Source organism: Corythoichthys intestinalis, chromosome 2 (assembly GCF_030265065.1).
Source record: "Corythoichthys intestinalis isolate RoL2023-P3 chromosome 2, ASM3026506v1, whole genome shotgun sequence".
NCBI lineage: Eukaryota > Metazoa > Chordata > Actinopteri > Syngnathiformes > Syngnathidae > Corythoichthys > Corythoichthys intestinalis.
Genome location: NC_080396.1, coordinates 64693011 through 64707998, shown reverse-complemented (window position 1 = coordinate 64707998; position 14988 = coordinate 64693011). Strand labels below are relative to the sequence as shown.

Genomic DNA, 14988 nt, shown 5'->3' with positions numbered 1-14988 from the left:
TGTAAGGAAGGAGATTGGCATGTAGAAAAGAATCTTGACTCTGAATTGGACTATAGATTGACATTTGTTGTAATAAGTTCATTTTTTTCCTACACTTTTCTTTTATCCCAGACAATTGTTGTTGTTGACAAAAGTCAAAACATGTCAGGCAAATAAAACAACCTAAATCAATTGTCTGGGATAAAAGAAAAATTCAACTAAGATTGGTTTGTAAAATCATATTATACAATGATGATTTACTAAATGTGTTGCAGATGAACGGCATTAAGGAGAGTGATTTGGGAATAGAGACCTCTTATTCCTCCATGATTATGGATCAGATGGAGAATGTTGCATGTCAAAACAACTCTCAACAGGTACTTTTATATCAATCACTTTTTGAGTTATTTGTCTATCTCGTGATTCAGTCCTGAGGATACGTACAGCAGCTAAATTTATGTAATGTGTTTGGAAGGTTAATGTTATGAGAATATTTTAAACTAATTTAATATCACATAGTGATTATTATTTTATTTTTCAATGTATTGTGGACACTGACGGTGCCCCACATTACACAATCACGCCATAATGTGAAAGGGAGTAAAAATGTTTGTGTGATATCTTCGGAAATCATACCGCTGCTGGTCCGGTCTCCATGAGAAATGAAAGTTTGTGTAAATAAATATCCACACAAAGTTCCGTTTGGTTTACGAAAGATGTAAGAGGACGGTGGTTGGCAGGTAGAAAGGGTTGTTTACAATGATGTTTGCTTGGGAATGACTTTTGGTTTCTTTTATCATATTCTACAGTTATGATTCTCTAAATGTGTTGCAGATGTCCGCCTTTGAGGACTGTGATTTGGCTTTAGAGACCTCTCATCCCTCCATGACCGTTGATCAGTTAGAGATTGCTGCTGTTCCAAACAATACACAACAGGTACTTTCATCTCCATCACTTTTCAGGTCATGTTTTCCATCTACAGCACAGCCCATGTGATGCTGGGAACTAAATTCCATTACAAAGTAAGACTGAAAGAGCATATTTCATGGATTGCATTCAGTTAATATAAAAAAAATATTTTAAGCTAATTTTTATTGACCCTTGTGAATATTATTTTGGTTACTTATCACTTTGTTCTAGACATTTACGATGTCCCCACATTACATGTTCACACCATAATTTGAAAGGGTGTAAAAATGTTTGGGTGATATCTTGGAAAATTAGATTGCTGATGGTCTGGTCCCCATGAAAAAATTAAAGTTTGTGTGAATAAATGTCCCCACAAAGCCCGATTATTTTTACTGAAATGTGTGAGGACGTGGGTTGGCCATTAGAAACGGATGTTTATGCTTAATTTGACTTCATATTGACTTCTGTTTTGTCATATCAGATTCTACAATGATGATTTACTAAATGTGTTGCAGATGACCACCATTAATGACAGTGCCTCGGCTTCAGAGACCTCTCATCCTTCCATGAGTATGGATCAGACTGAGATCTCTACTTGTCCAAACAACACTGAACAGGTACTCTCACCTACATCACATTTGCGGTTATTTTTTTCCCTCTAAATCACTTCCTTTGTGATAATGGGCACTAAATTTCATGATAGAATCATGTGGATAGGTAAAGGAGCACACTTCATTAATTGTATTCAGTAGATTAATGTTACGAGAATCTTTTGGACTGATTTAATTGATCATAGTGAATATAATTTTGGTTATTTATCACTTTGTTGTAGACATTTACGATGTCCCCACATTACACGTTCACACCATAATCTGAATGGGTGTAAAAATGTTTGGGTGATATCTTGGAAAATTAGATTGCTGCTGGTCTGGTCCCCATTAAAAAATTGAAGTTTGTGTGAATAAATGTCCCCACAAAGCCCGATTATTTTTACTGAAATGTGTGAGGACGTGGGTTGGCCATTAGAAATGGATGTTTATGCTTAATTTGACTTCATATTGACTTTTGTTTTGTCATATCATATTCTACAATGACAATTTACTAAATGTGTTGCAGATGACCACCATTAATGACAGTGCGTCGGCTTCAGAGAGGTCTCATCCTTCCATGAGTATGGATCAGACTGAGATCTCTACTTGTCCAAACAACACTGAACAGGTACTCTCACCTCCATCACATTTGCGGTTATTTTTTTCCCTCTAAATCACTTCCTTTGTGATGGGCACTAAATTCCATGATAGAATCATGTGGATAGGTAAAGGAGCACACTTCATTAATTGCATTCAGTAGATTAAGGTTACGAGAATATTTTAGACTCATTTAATTGATCATAGTGAATATAATTTTGGTTATTTATCACTTCGTTGTAGACATTGACGATGTCCCCACATTACACGTTCACACCATAATCTGAATGGGTGTAAAAATGTTTGGGTGATATCTTGGAAAATTAGATTGCTGCTAGTCTGGTCCCCATGAAAAAATTTGTTTGTGTGAATAAATGTCCCCACAAAGCCTGATTATTTTTAATGAAATGTGTGAGGATGTGGGTTGGCCATGGAAACGGATGTTTATGCTTGATTTGACTTCATATTGACTTTTGTTTTGTCATATCAGATTCTACAATGATGATTTACTAAATGTGTTGCAGATGACCACCATTAATGACAGTGCGTCGGCTTCAGAGATGTCTCATCCTTCCATGAGTATGGATCAGACTGAGATCTCTACTTGTCCAAACAACACTGAACAGGTACTCTCACCTCCATCACATTTGCGGTTATTTTTTTCCCTCTAAATCATTCCTTTGTGATGATGGGCACTAAATTCCATGATAGAATCATGTGGATAGGTAAAGGAGCACACTTCATTAATTGCATTCCGTAGATTAATGTTACAAGAATATTTTAGACTCATTTAATTGGTCATAGTGAATATAATTTTGGTTATTTATCACTTTGTTGTAGACATTTACGATGTCCCCACATTACACGTTCACACCATAATCAGAATGGGTGTAAAAATGTTTGGGTGATATCTTGGAAAATTAGATTGCTGCTGGTCTGGTCCCCATGAAAAAATTAAAGTTTGTGTGAATAAATGTCCCCACAAAGCCCGATTATTTTTACTGAAATGTGTGAGGACGTGGGTTGGCCATTAGAAACGGATGTTTATGCTTAATTTGACTTCATATTGACTTTTGTTTTGTCATATCATATTCTACAATGATGATTTACTAAATGTGTTGCAGATGACCACCATTAATGACAGTGCCTTGGCTTCAGAGACCTCTACTCCTTCCATGGATATGGATCAGACGGAGATCTCTACTTGTCCAAACAACACTCAACAGGTACTCTCACCTCCATCACATTTGCGGTTATTTTTTTCCATCTTAATAACTTCCTTTGTGATGATGGGCACTAAATTCCATGATAGAATCATGTGGATAGGTAAAGGAGCACGCTTCATTAATTGTATTCAGTAGATTAATGTTACGAGAATATTTTAGACTGATTTAACTGATCATAGTGAATATAATTTTGGTTGTTTATCACCTTGTTGTAGACATTCACGATGTCCCCACATTACACGTTCACACCATAATCTGAATGGGTGTAAAAATGTTTGGGTGATATCTATGAAAATTATATTGCTTCTAGTCTGGTCCCCATGAGAAAATTAAAGTTTGTGTGAATAAATGTCCCCACAAAGCCCGATTATTTTTACTGAAATGTGTGAGGACGTGGGTTGGCCATTAGAAACGGATGTTTTTGCTTAATTTGACTTCATATTGACTTTTGTTTTTTCATATAGTATTCTACAATGATGATTTACTAAATGTGTTGCAGATTGCCGCCTGCAAGGACTGTGATTTGGATTCACAGACCTCTCATCCCTACATGAGTATGAATCAGATGGAGACTGTGACTTGTCGAAACAACACTCAACAGGTACTTTCATCTCCATCACTTTTCAGGTCATTTTTTCCATCTACTGCACAGCATTTGTGAGGCTGGGCACTAAATTCCTTTATATAGTCATGTGGATGTGTAAAGCAGCCAATTTAATATATCGCGTTCAGAAGGTTAATGTTACATGAATATTTTAGGCTGATTTTAATTGATCATAGTGAATAAAATTTTGGTTATCACATTTTTCTAGACATTTACGATGTCCTCACATTACACTTTTAAATTATAATGTCAATGTGTGTAAAATGTTTGGGTTACAATTTGGAAAATGGAGACTGCTTGTAGTCCCGGTCCCCATGAGAAATTAACGTTTGTGTTGATAAATGTCCCCACAATACCCGTTTGGATTTACTGAAAGATGTGTGAGGACGGTGGTTGGCAGGTAGAAAGTGTTGTTTACACTGACATTTGCTTGATAATTACTTATGGTTTCTAATACCATATAACGGTGATTTACTAAATGTGATGCAGGTTGCAGCCTACAAAGACTGGGATTTGGCTATAGAGACCTCTCATCCCTCCAAGACTGTGGATCAGTTAGCGATTGCTGCTGTTCCAAATAACACACAACAGGTACGCTCATCTCCATCACTTTTTAGGAGTGAATGTTAAAAGTTTTTGTAAAGCAATGTCCCTACAATGCCTGTTAGGTTGGACTGAAATATATGTGGGAACGTAGTTTTGTAGGTAGAAGGGAATGTTGATTCTGAAGTTTACTTGAGATTTACTTTTGGTGCCTTATATTTTATTCTAAAATGATGTGTTACCTAATGTTTTGCAGATGATCACCATTAACAGTGATATAGCTTCAGAGATCTTTTGTTCCTCTATGACTGTGGGTCATTTTGAGAATGTTGCTGATTCAAACAGTCAACAGGTACTTTCATATACATCACTTTTCAGGTTATTTTTTTCACTCTACAGCAAAAGTGCTTTCATTTATACATATTTTTTTTAAGTTTTTTTTTTTTTTTTCTCAGTAGCTTAGCCTTCATGATGAGCTATAGATTGCTAGATTACATGATAGTCATGTGGAAAATAAAAAAGCCATTTAATTTTTTTTTTTTATTATTATTCTGAAGGTTAATGTTGCACAATTATGTTTGGCTATCACTTTATTCTGGACACTCACGATGTAATTTGTTTTCTTATATCATTTTCTACAATGATGATTTACTAATGTTGTTGATGATGTTGCAGATGACCGCCTTTAAGGACAGTGCATTGGATTCAGAGACCTCATGTCCTTCAACAACTGCATATAGTAAGGAGAATGTTGCTTTTCCAAACAACACTCAACAGGTACTTTCATATTTACTTTTTAAGTCTATATGTACGGTATATAATTATCAAAACGTTCATTAACCTTGAGTTTGTGGAAAAGCAGTGTAAAAGTATTTCATGTTGTGCTCATGCCAAAGTGAAATGTTTATGTTCACAAAAAGCTAGTTTAGTTTTAGGATATGTGAAGGCAGGTAGCATTTGGCTAGGAAGAAATTTCTAAATCCTTTTAAATTAAATTTAAATACTGTATAGGCTCCAGCACCTCCGCGACCCTCTTGAGGAAAAAAAAAGCGGCATGGAAAATGAATGAATGAATTTTCAGGCTATTACAACGACACATAGTGACAGACAAAGAAGGACCAGAAGTGTCATTGTGAGTTTATATACTGGAAAATACTAAATAGATCAAAACTAAGTTTGTCTTTTTCCACTTTAGTGTGTTGCTCAAAATGTTATATTTAATGTTGTAATCATACAGTAGCCCGTGATTGGTAACGAATACAAGTTAACATAGGTTGTAAACAACTCACACCTAAATGACATACTAGTTAGTGATCTTCAGACAACATGGGGGAGGCTGGGCCAAATGTATTTACCCTGCATCCCTAGTACAAGCAGATTCTTGAAGCTATCATTTTTAACAAAGACATTTGATGATGAGCAGTTAAATTGTTAACAAATATATCACAATACGCTTTACGGTATGTCAGATTTTAACATTCTTCATAAGAAAATTCAAAACTTCATGAAAATTTGAAAATGTTTCAATTTCATTTAAATTATTCATGTTTGAATATATTTCAGATGAAAGACACAAGTTTTGAAGATTCAGATGAACTTTTTTATTCTTCACCATCAAGTGGTGATGAGTTTATCCCTGATACCACCTCCAAAAGTGATACCGACTGTGAGGCTAGCGACAGATACAAACTACCCACACTGGCAAAACATGATATATCTGACATGGAAATCCCTATGTGTGACTCTACCACACCAAAAAACAGACTGAGCCATACATCTAGTGTCAGAGCAGAAGAGAAAACCTATTCCAGTGAATCAGAAGAACCTTCTTCCAGCAGAGCAGATGATGTCCACAGTTCAAGTCATACCAGAGGCACAGTAGTTGTTGGTCCATGCAAAAAAGTGGGTGCCAAAAGAGTGTATGATAAGAGACATTACTGCTTGTATTGTTCAAAGCCTTACGCGAAGATGGCAAGGCATTTAGAATGTTCACATAAGGATAAATCAGATGTAGCGCGTGCTGTTAGCTTTCCTAAGGGCTCGAAGGAAAGAAAAAAACAGTTAGATTATATTCGTAACAAAGGAAACTTTGCTCACAATGCATTTGTTATGCAGTCAGGAAAAGGAGAATTAGTGCCATTTAAACGGCCTCCTAACGAGACACAGGGAAATGACTTTATGCATTGTGCACATTGTCAAGGACTTTTCCTTCGCAAAGTTCCGTGGCGACACATGCGTATTTGTCAATTCAAACCTGGATCAAATGCCCCTAAACCAGGAAAGAACCGTGTTCAATCTTTATGTGTATACACAGGGCCCGTACCAGCAGCCACAAGTGAACAGTTGTGGCAAATAGTTACTTCAATGAATCCTGATCCAATCTCACGCATAATAAAAAATGACCCAGTAATTATTGAATTTGGGCAACATTTGTTAAATAAAAGCGGTACATCAGCAAAGAGTAAAAATCATGTGCGAGAGAAGATGCGAGAATTGGGAAGGTTGGTTCAGGGTGCCAGGAGATTGACCACCTTGAAAAACATGGAAGATTTCATTAATCCAGAAAAGTACATGGAGACTGTTACAGCTGTCAAGTTTACATTTGGGCATGAAAATGAATTAGGCAGGTTTTTGGTTCCATCACTCGCAAACAAACTAGGACACTCCTTAGTTAAAGTAAGCAAACTCCTAAAAGCCAAGGGTTTAATCTCAAACAATGAAAAGCTTGTAACGGAGGCCACCAACTTTGAAGCTGTCCATAAGGAAAAGTGGCACGAGTTGATCTCAGCTGCAGCATTAAGGAACATCAGGGAAGCAAAGTGGAATGTGCCCAGTGTCATGCCCTTCACCAAAGATGTCCAAAAACTGCATGCATATCTCACTCAAGAACACGATAAATGGTACTCATTCCTCTCTGAGACTCCATCGGCAAAGGTCTGGAGTGAGCTGACAAAGGTGTGTCTTGTCCAGCTCATTCTTTTCAACCGGCGCAGAGAGGGAGAGGTGGCATGCATGCCCCTATCTGCATTTCTCTCGAGAGACACCTCTGATCCACATGATGATTAGGACTGGGCACATTCAGAAACTTTTTGTAGCTGCAAAAGTTTTTAACACTTTCTAAATCGTAAGATAAATAGAAATAATAATTCGGCTTTAGCTATCTTTGAGTGTAACGGCTTTGAGTGTAAACGCAATTTTTCTGTTAAAAAAAAATTCTTTTGGAGAACATTTAGAAGAAATAGAGGACACACCAAAGAAGAGATTAAAAAAAAAAAAAAAAAAGAGTTGCTAAACTGAGGATGCCATCAGGTGTCATTATTAAGAAACCTTCTAAAAGTTGATTTTAATACACATTTTGTGTTGAAGTTAGAAATAAATTCAGCAACTATTCTAAAAATATGAACATTTCAAATATTTCTAATGAGAGAAGACAAACTCAACTTTTAATAAAACTAAATATAGTCATGAAATGTATGAATGTAAAAATGTATTTGACTGGAACACATCAATGCATGAGGAAATGTACATAATTATTTGTACTATATGTGCAATATATTCTATTTTCCATAGGAGCAGACCAAGATGAAACTATGAGTGATGACATACCACACAAGAGACTCAAAACACATAGGAGGCACAAACCCCCATCATCAGATGGGGTCCGTGCAAGGGCCAGTGCTAAGACGTCCTCCACTGAAGGTAAACACTTGGAAATCAAGCTGTTTTTAATCAAATATATTCATTGTTTTGTAATCAAAGTATTGTAATAGTGGGAACACCGATATAAAATTTTGCATTGAAAATTAATTACTACTCTTTTGAGATGCAACCGTTGCTGGCTAAGCTGTCCATAAATCTTTTTTTCTGTTCACATGAATCTCAAAAATATGTGTGCCGTGAGCAGGATAGACTTATCCCGCATTGTACTTCCTCTAAAGTCATCAGGGAAGATGACTCTCATCCATTTATTGTACAACAGAAAACAGAGACATATTTTACTGACTGTCACTGTAAATTATCGATGGCTGTCAGGGTTAATAGACACTCAATTGCTTAAATATATTTTTTAATCATTTATTGACCCTTGAATTTCAAGTGGCTTTAAGTGGCTATGTGTTGTTGAATATTTGTAATTAATTCATAAATGTCAAAAAATGAAGTGTTCACATTTTGAAGTAATTTCTTCTGAATATGTCATAGTAGGATGTAACAACAGAGGCTTTGCTCTCTGAACAGTAGAACTGCCTGCAGGGTCATCATCTTTATAGAAAACTCAGAAGTTGCAGGGACCTGTGATACTGCAGCAGCGAAGACCTGGTTGAGTTGATACAAAAAGGGAAATTTCCTGGGAGATCTGGCACATTTTTGGCTCTGTTGTTCATTCTATGAATGCATGATACTTTTACACTTAATGGTACACAAGACTATTTAGTCTTTCAAATAACCTAGTCTGGTGGCAGTTTTACCTATTGGCATAATGGGTGGTGTCCCATGGAGCAAGCAACAGTATAGACCCCAATCACCAACGTCACACAATGACGTGTCGCTGTATTGTGCCGCCATATTGTCCTTCATTGTGTGTCCGTATTCTCAATGGTCTCAATTTATCGTGCAATTTATAGTGCAATTCATGGAAGCCCCGGTGCCTTCAGACGCTGTAAACTCATTGGATGTGTTGCATAAAAGGCGTTATGTGGAAAAGCTTCGGTCGATCCATTCGCCAGATCCATATTTGATGCCTAAATCGATATTTTTCGACCCGCTGTCTTCGCCGTCTCTGCCTGACATCTGCTACCCTGATATCTACAACTATCTTGTCCACAAAAACTCAGCCTATTCTCACGAAAGTTTGAAAAACTTTAAGAGCAGCACTCTAAGCAACATTACCCCGTGTGACCCTTTACTTCCAATTTTCTAAAATGGCGACAATCAATAAAAAAATTAAAAAGTTGACTGCGATGGCTGACGCTTCAAGGATAGGTGGATATTGGACTATTTCTTCAATAAAATACGCAACAACTGTGTCTGCCTCATTTGCAAAGAGACAGTCGCTGTTTTCAAAGAGTTCGATGTGAGGCGATATTACCAAACAAGACACGCGGACATTTACGACAAGATTACACAGAAAATACGCAGCGAGAAATTAAAGCAACTTGAAGCTAGTTTAATTTCACAGCAGCAGTATCTCGCAAGAGCCCGAGGGTCGAAAGAGAACGCCACAAAGGCGAGATTGTTGAAATTATGAATTAAAAGATAATAATAATAAAGCAAATGTGACACACAGAAGGGCTTGCTAAAATTTGTTTAAATATATTGTTCTACGTAAATTAGCCAAGGTAGCCCCCCGCATTTTTACCACAGCAAATCTGGCCCCCTTTGCAAAAAGTTTGGACACCCCTGTTTAACTGATGATCTGTAGACGAGGCCAGCTTCTTTCACTTGGTACAAGCTAAATCTTATTCAAACAATAATGATGGTGGAAGAAATAAACATCTTGAATTTGAAACTGTATGTTTTCGGCGATTAGCCTCGCAATGATCTTAATGGTGGTTGTCAGCCCAAAACCTTCTAAATATATATTAAATGCATTTTACCAGATATAAAATGACTACTACATAGTATGTGGTGATTGTTTGGTGCCCAGTATTCTCGTCGAATTGCAGCAGTCCATCTCGCTCTCCTCTTTGGGTCTCTCTGCATACGGTAGAACTTCAAGTCTCTCTGTCTATCTTCCCTGTTACTGCAACCAACCGCCACACACGCCTTCACCATTTTGATTATTAATGTTAACGAGCAGAAAAACACGGCGTAATAAGAGGAATGTACGTAGCGGTAATGTGTAAACACGACGAGCTGAGGGACAATATGGCGGATCAAGTCAGGGCGGCGGAGTTGTGACGTCATGTGATTGGGGTCTATACACTGTAACTGCACAGCATTACAATAATGTGTGTCTTTATAGGGGGCATTAGACATGATTTCAATCACAAACTTCTTTATTGTTCCAATCACCCCCCAAACTTCAAGGCAAAACCACGCAGAAGAAGAAATGTCCCTGGCAGAAGAAGGAGGTGCAGGCGGTGGAAAGGCACATGACAAAGTTCATAACATCTTTCATTGTGCCAGGTAAACTGGACTGTGAAAAGTGTTTAAGGGCTGAACCAGAAGCACTGAAGAACCGGGACTGGCGGAACCTCAAATTTTACATTTACAACCGCATTTCAGCATCTAAAAGGAAATTGTAATGTAAATAGATTTTTTGTTATCAACACTTAAGGTAAGTTTTTCACACACAACACTGGTTTGATTTTTTTTTTTTTTTTTTTTTTTTTTTTTTTTCTGTTATTCTAAAGACAGTGTTATGTTTGTGTGCCATTTGACCTCACCAAAGGCAATTTGTTGTTGTTTGTTGTTGTAGTTCCACTAAATGTAACATGTTTTCATAAAATTTATTTCAGTGTGAAATATCTTCGTGTTGGCAGATGAAACTAATATTAAATGGCCTCTATTTCAATATTCAGTCACTGACTGTCAGGTTATGGTTTAATACAGATGCTTACTACTGTGTGTCAATACAACTGGTAAAATGTCCCCATTAATCAAATTCAATTTGTGGGGACCTAGTGTGAAATATGTAAATTATTTTGCATATTATTTAAATGAGGTCCCCAAAAAGAATGTATAATCGTTTTTTCCTAGGTCCCCAGAATGCATGGTGAAAATCATCACTTCATCATTTCTGATATTTGAAGGCGTGTATAAGTTCACATGGCCAAACTGGTTATACCTGATTTTTTTCAGCTCTGTAAACCATTTAGAAAGGGTGGTCCCCACAAATGATGCTTTCATAATTTTAGATTTTTGGTCCCCAGAAAACATATAAACCCGTATGTGTGTGTGTGTGTGTGTGTGTGTGTGTGTGTGTGTGTGTGTGTGTGTGTGTGTGTGTGTGTGTGTGTGTGTGTGTGTGTGTGTGTGTGTGTGTGTGTGTGAGAGAGTTTGTGCATCCCAGTACGTGCATGTGTATGTGTAACAAGTGACATTGAGGTTAATGAAGTGCGTCCAACTCTTCCTGTTGGAATGAACAAGGATTCATGAAGCAGTCTACTGACTACACTGCCTTCCTGATGAGGTAATACTTATGTTGGCGCATGCATGAACCCACACACGTTGTACTTGAGGAAGGCATTTATGTGCTCATGTTAAAGGGGGCTCTAACAATGTGTCGTTCTGACAAGTGATACAGGCCGGCGGCTGATGTCCAAATTCTTCTAACTCAACTAAATCTACCATATTTTGCAGGGCATTATTCTCTCCGTATTATATGCTGAACTAGTAAAAAACGCATCATTCATTCATATTTTCTACCCCTTATCCTCACGGGGGCCATGGGAGTGCTGGAGCCTATCCGAGCTAACTATGGGCAGGAGGCGTGGTACACCTTGAACTGGTTCCCAACCAATCGCTGAGCACATATAGAAAAATAACTATTCAGGCGTGACAAAGAAAAAAAAACATTTGCATTTGTCTTTGCCCAGTAGCTGAACAAGTTTACTCGTACAGTGGTACCTCGACATATGATCGCTTCGACACACAATCTTTTCGAAATCCGACGTAAAATTTGTTTCTACATTCGACGACATGCTCGAAATGCGACATGACAGCGCCGCAGACGGACACGCGGCAGATTTTCTTGTGAGAGTAATCACAGGTTTCAAGAAGGTTAGTAGAGGTGGTGAAACAAGGAAAAAGGTGACGCTTACCATTGAAATGAGGATGGAAATGATAGATAAATAGAAGTGTGGGGTGCGCATCCGTGAACTGGCTCAACAATACAGCCGTAATACTGTATGTCTACGATCTCGAGGACAACTCTCATTATTATGATATAACATCAGCAAGGAATTTACCAGCTTTGTCAGGTTTTTAATCATTTGTTACAGAACTTGGGCAACACAACACGCCGACTGTCCACCGTAGCCGACGCTAAAAACAACAGTACATGAAAAAAAAAAAAAAAAAAAAGTAAAACTTTCCCACTATCTTGCACCTCTCTTACTCTTGTGTCAGTCACGCGGAGCGTTCAGGAACAGCATGCAAAGCACAACTGCCTCATTAGAACTCGATTTGTTACATTATTATTATTCCAATCTGTATTTATAATTTATTTGTTTTGCTATTTGTAATTGCTATTGGTAATTGCACCTGCTGTATTTATGAAGGATATACTGGATATATTAGATGTTATGTTATTATATATTATGTTATATATATATTATCATGAAGGATATATAAGTTTTTGGGCTGTGGAACGAAACAATCGAATTCTAATGCATCCATATGGGAATATCCTGCACAACATACAATCGTTACGACTTAAAAACCAGATCCTGGAACAAATTAAATTCATATGAAGAAGTACCACTGTACATGCATCCATGGTGGGAGTCTGATTTTATTTTTTTTTGTCTCAGGACTGATAAATTAGATTGAATAATTGTGGACTAATTGACTCCCTTTAGTAAATATCAATGTGTCTTATATAACTTGTATGCGGATGACCTTGTCCAATGTTATTGTTCTTTACTCTTCTAATGATGATCAGAAGGGTTGGGGGAGGTAAAAAAAAAAAAAAAAGTCCAACGTTCTGATTCTTCCTAAAACATTCCTATTATAAAAACATAAGGTTAGCCTTATGAAATGATGGTACTAAACACGCAATTGTCGTAATTTGGAATTTAACTGAAAGTATTAGTGTGACGGATTAGCCCCATCAGAACTCACGGGAAACTCGCTGTCCTTCGTTCATTTCTTCAAAAACAAATGTTTTCCAGTCTGGGGAAGTCGTCTTTCTTGCTAGCTCCATACTATCAACTACTGTACTACATCTTCTCTTCTCACTCTTTAACCATTTCTCTCTCGAAAATACCTCCAAACAATCCAAAATCTCACCTGATCACAACTCTCCTTCAAACACCCACATTTTGGATGTATCCTCGGTACACGCTTCGCGGAAATGTACCCTTATTACTGGCTTGGCGCACCCCGTTACATCACTAATTATATGTCCTTTTATGAATGTTTTTGTAAATATGGTGAATTATTGTCTAACCTTTGTTTATACTCACTTTTGCACTTTGGAGTGTCACAAAACAGTGCCTGTATGCTTGTTTGGAATGTTGTTATTGAAAGAAAAAGAAAAATTTTTAAGAAAACTTGAAAACTGCCATACTGCTTCAGTCGCCATTCTTTGTGAGCAACAAACCCGCCACATTTTGATATAGAGATGAAATGGCAGCAGCAACTTCGACACTTACTGTATAACTAAAATATCTCCCTTCTCGATCCTATTCCATTACTATTGCCACTCCTCCGCTGTAACTGTCCATTCCTCGAAACCTCCGACACAATTCAGGTCGCAGAAACAGCAATCGTCTTAAGTGTTCTGGAGGTCGAAAACTGATGAGAACATGTCCAACTGGAGTTGTCTGTCTTTGGAAAGATCCTGGCTGACTCCGTTATGCATACTAATGCTGTACATTACGTCATTTCGACATTTTGCAGACGCTATATTGGAAATCGATTACACTGTACATGATAGATGTCAGCTAGTATTTTACAACCGGATTACCATTTTTGAGCAAAGTGCTCATTATGGAACAGTCAAGGTGATGACTAAGAAGTTGATGTTAAGAGTATACCTGAAAGAAGCAATTTTCTTTCTGTTCCCACAAAAAAGGGAGGGAGATCACTATGTGACAATGAAGAGAGCATAAAAAAATCCTGAAATCCAAATATTATAAATTCTACTAAATAAAACCGGAAGCCAAATCACACCAACTACAGTATATTATTTGCTCCCAAATTGGATACTCTTAAAACGGTATAACTCTAATATCTTTTAAAGGGAAAGTTAGCGTTGTGTATGTGACCAAAAGGGAAATATTTCACTCAAAGTTCTTGTACCATTTCAAAAGTCAAATTTAATGCTTTCAAAAGTCAAATTTAATGCTTTTTAAGACTTTTTTTAAAGTAAACTCTAAAACATGTCGCAACAATTTCTGATGAAGAAGAAAAAAATTTAGTACACTGTAAACAGAGAACTGCTGCTACAGACCGCTGGTGTTTTTCTCCTCTCGTGCGACTCGACGGCTTTGATCAACATTGTCCCTAACTAAAAAGTCCTTTTTGCAAGACTTTGCAGTGGGCATTGTTGTCATTTTCACTAGGGGCCACCACCTCTTGAATAAATCTTCTTTCCATTTTTCAATTAAATTTACACTTAACTATCTCTACATATTCCCGCTCACCTCTACAACCGCGAATTAACAAGAAATGGCATCAAGGAGACAACAACAAGTCGCTGACGTACGCCGAGATTGAGGGACAGCGTACTGTATCACATACTGTATATTGATCCGAAATTCTCCTATTTAGTGCACGGCCATTAATAAAATAATACACACGGATTTTACGATGTAACACAGTGATTTCCCTCACATTAAATGTATTGTCTGGAAATGTAATACCTACTGCAATT

The 14988-nt window shown here is 37.3% G+C and overlaps 2 protein-coding genes across 6 annotated transcripts in view; one reads left to right on the top strand and one right to left on the bottom strand.

The window, feature by feature from the left end:
- agrn (agrin) overlaps nucleotides 1-14988 on the bottom strand; it is a 526155-nt gene that overhangs the window by 408966 nt on the left and 102201 nt on the right. The gene's annotated exons all lie outside the window — the stretch shown is intronic.
- Nucleotides 161-3488, top strand: LOC130912405 (uncharacterized). The gene is made up of 6 exons (XM_057830475.1): nucleotides 161-356; nucleotides 814-915; nucleotides 1404-1505; nucleotides 2005-2106; nucleotides 2600-2701; nucleotides 3200-3488. The coding sequence occupies exons 1-6, from the start codon at nucleotides 255-257 to the stop codon at nucleotides 3434-3436; spliced, it is 747 nt and encodes a 248-aa protein (XP_057686458.1). The 5' UTR covers nucleotides 161-254; the 3' UTR covers nucleotides 3437-3488.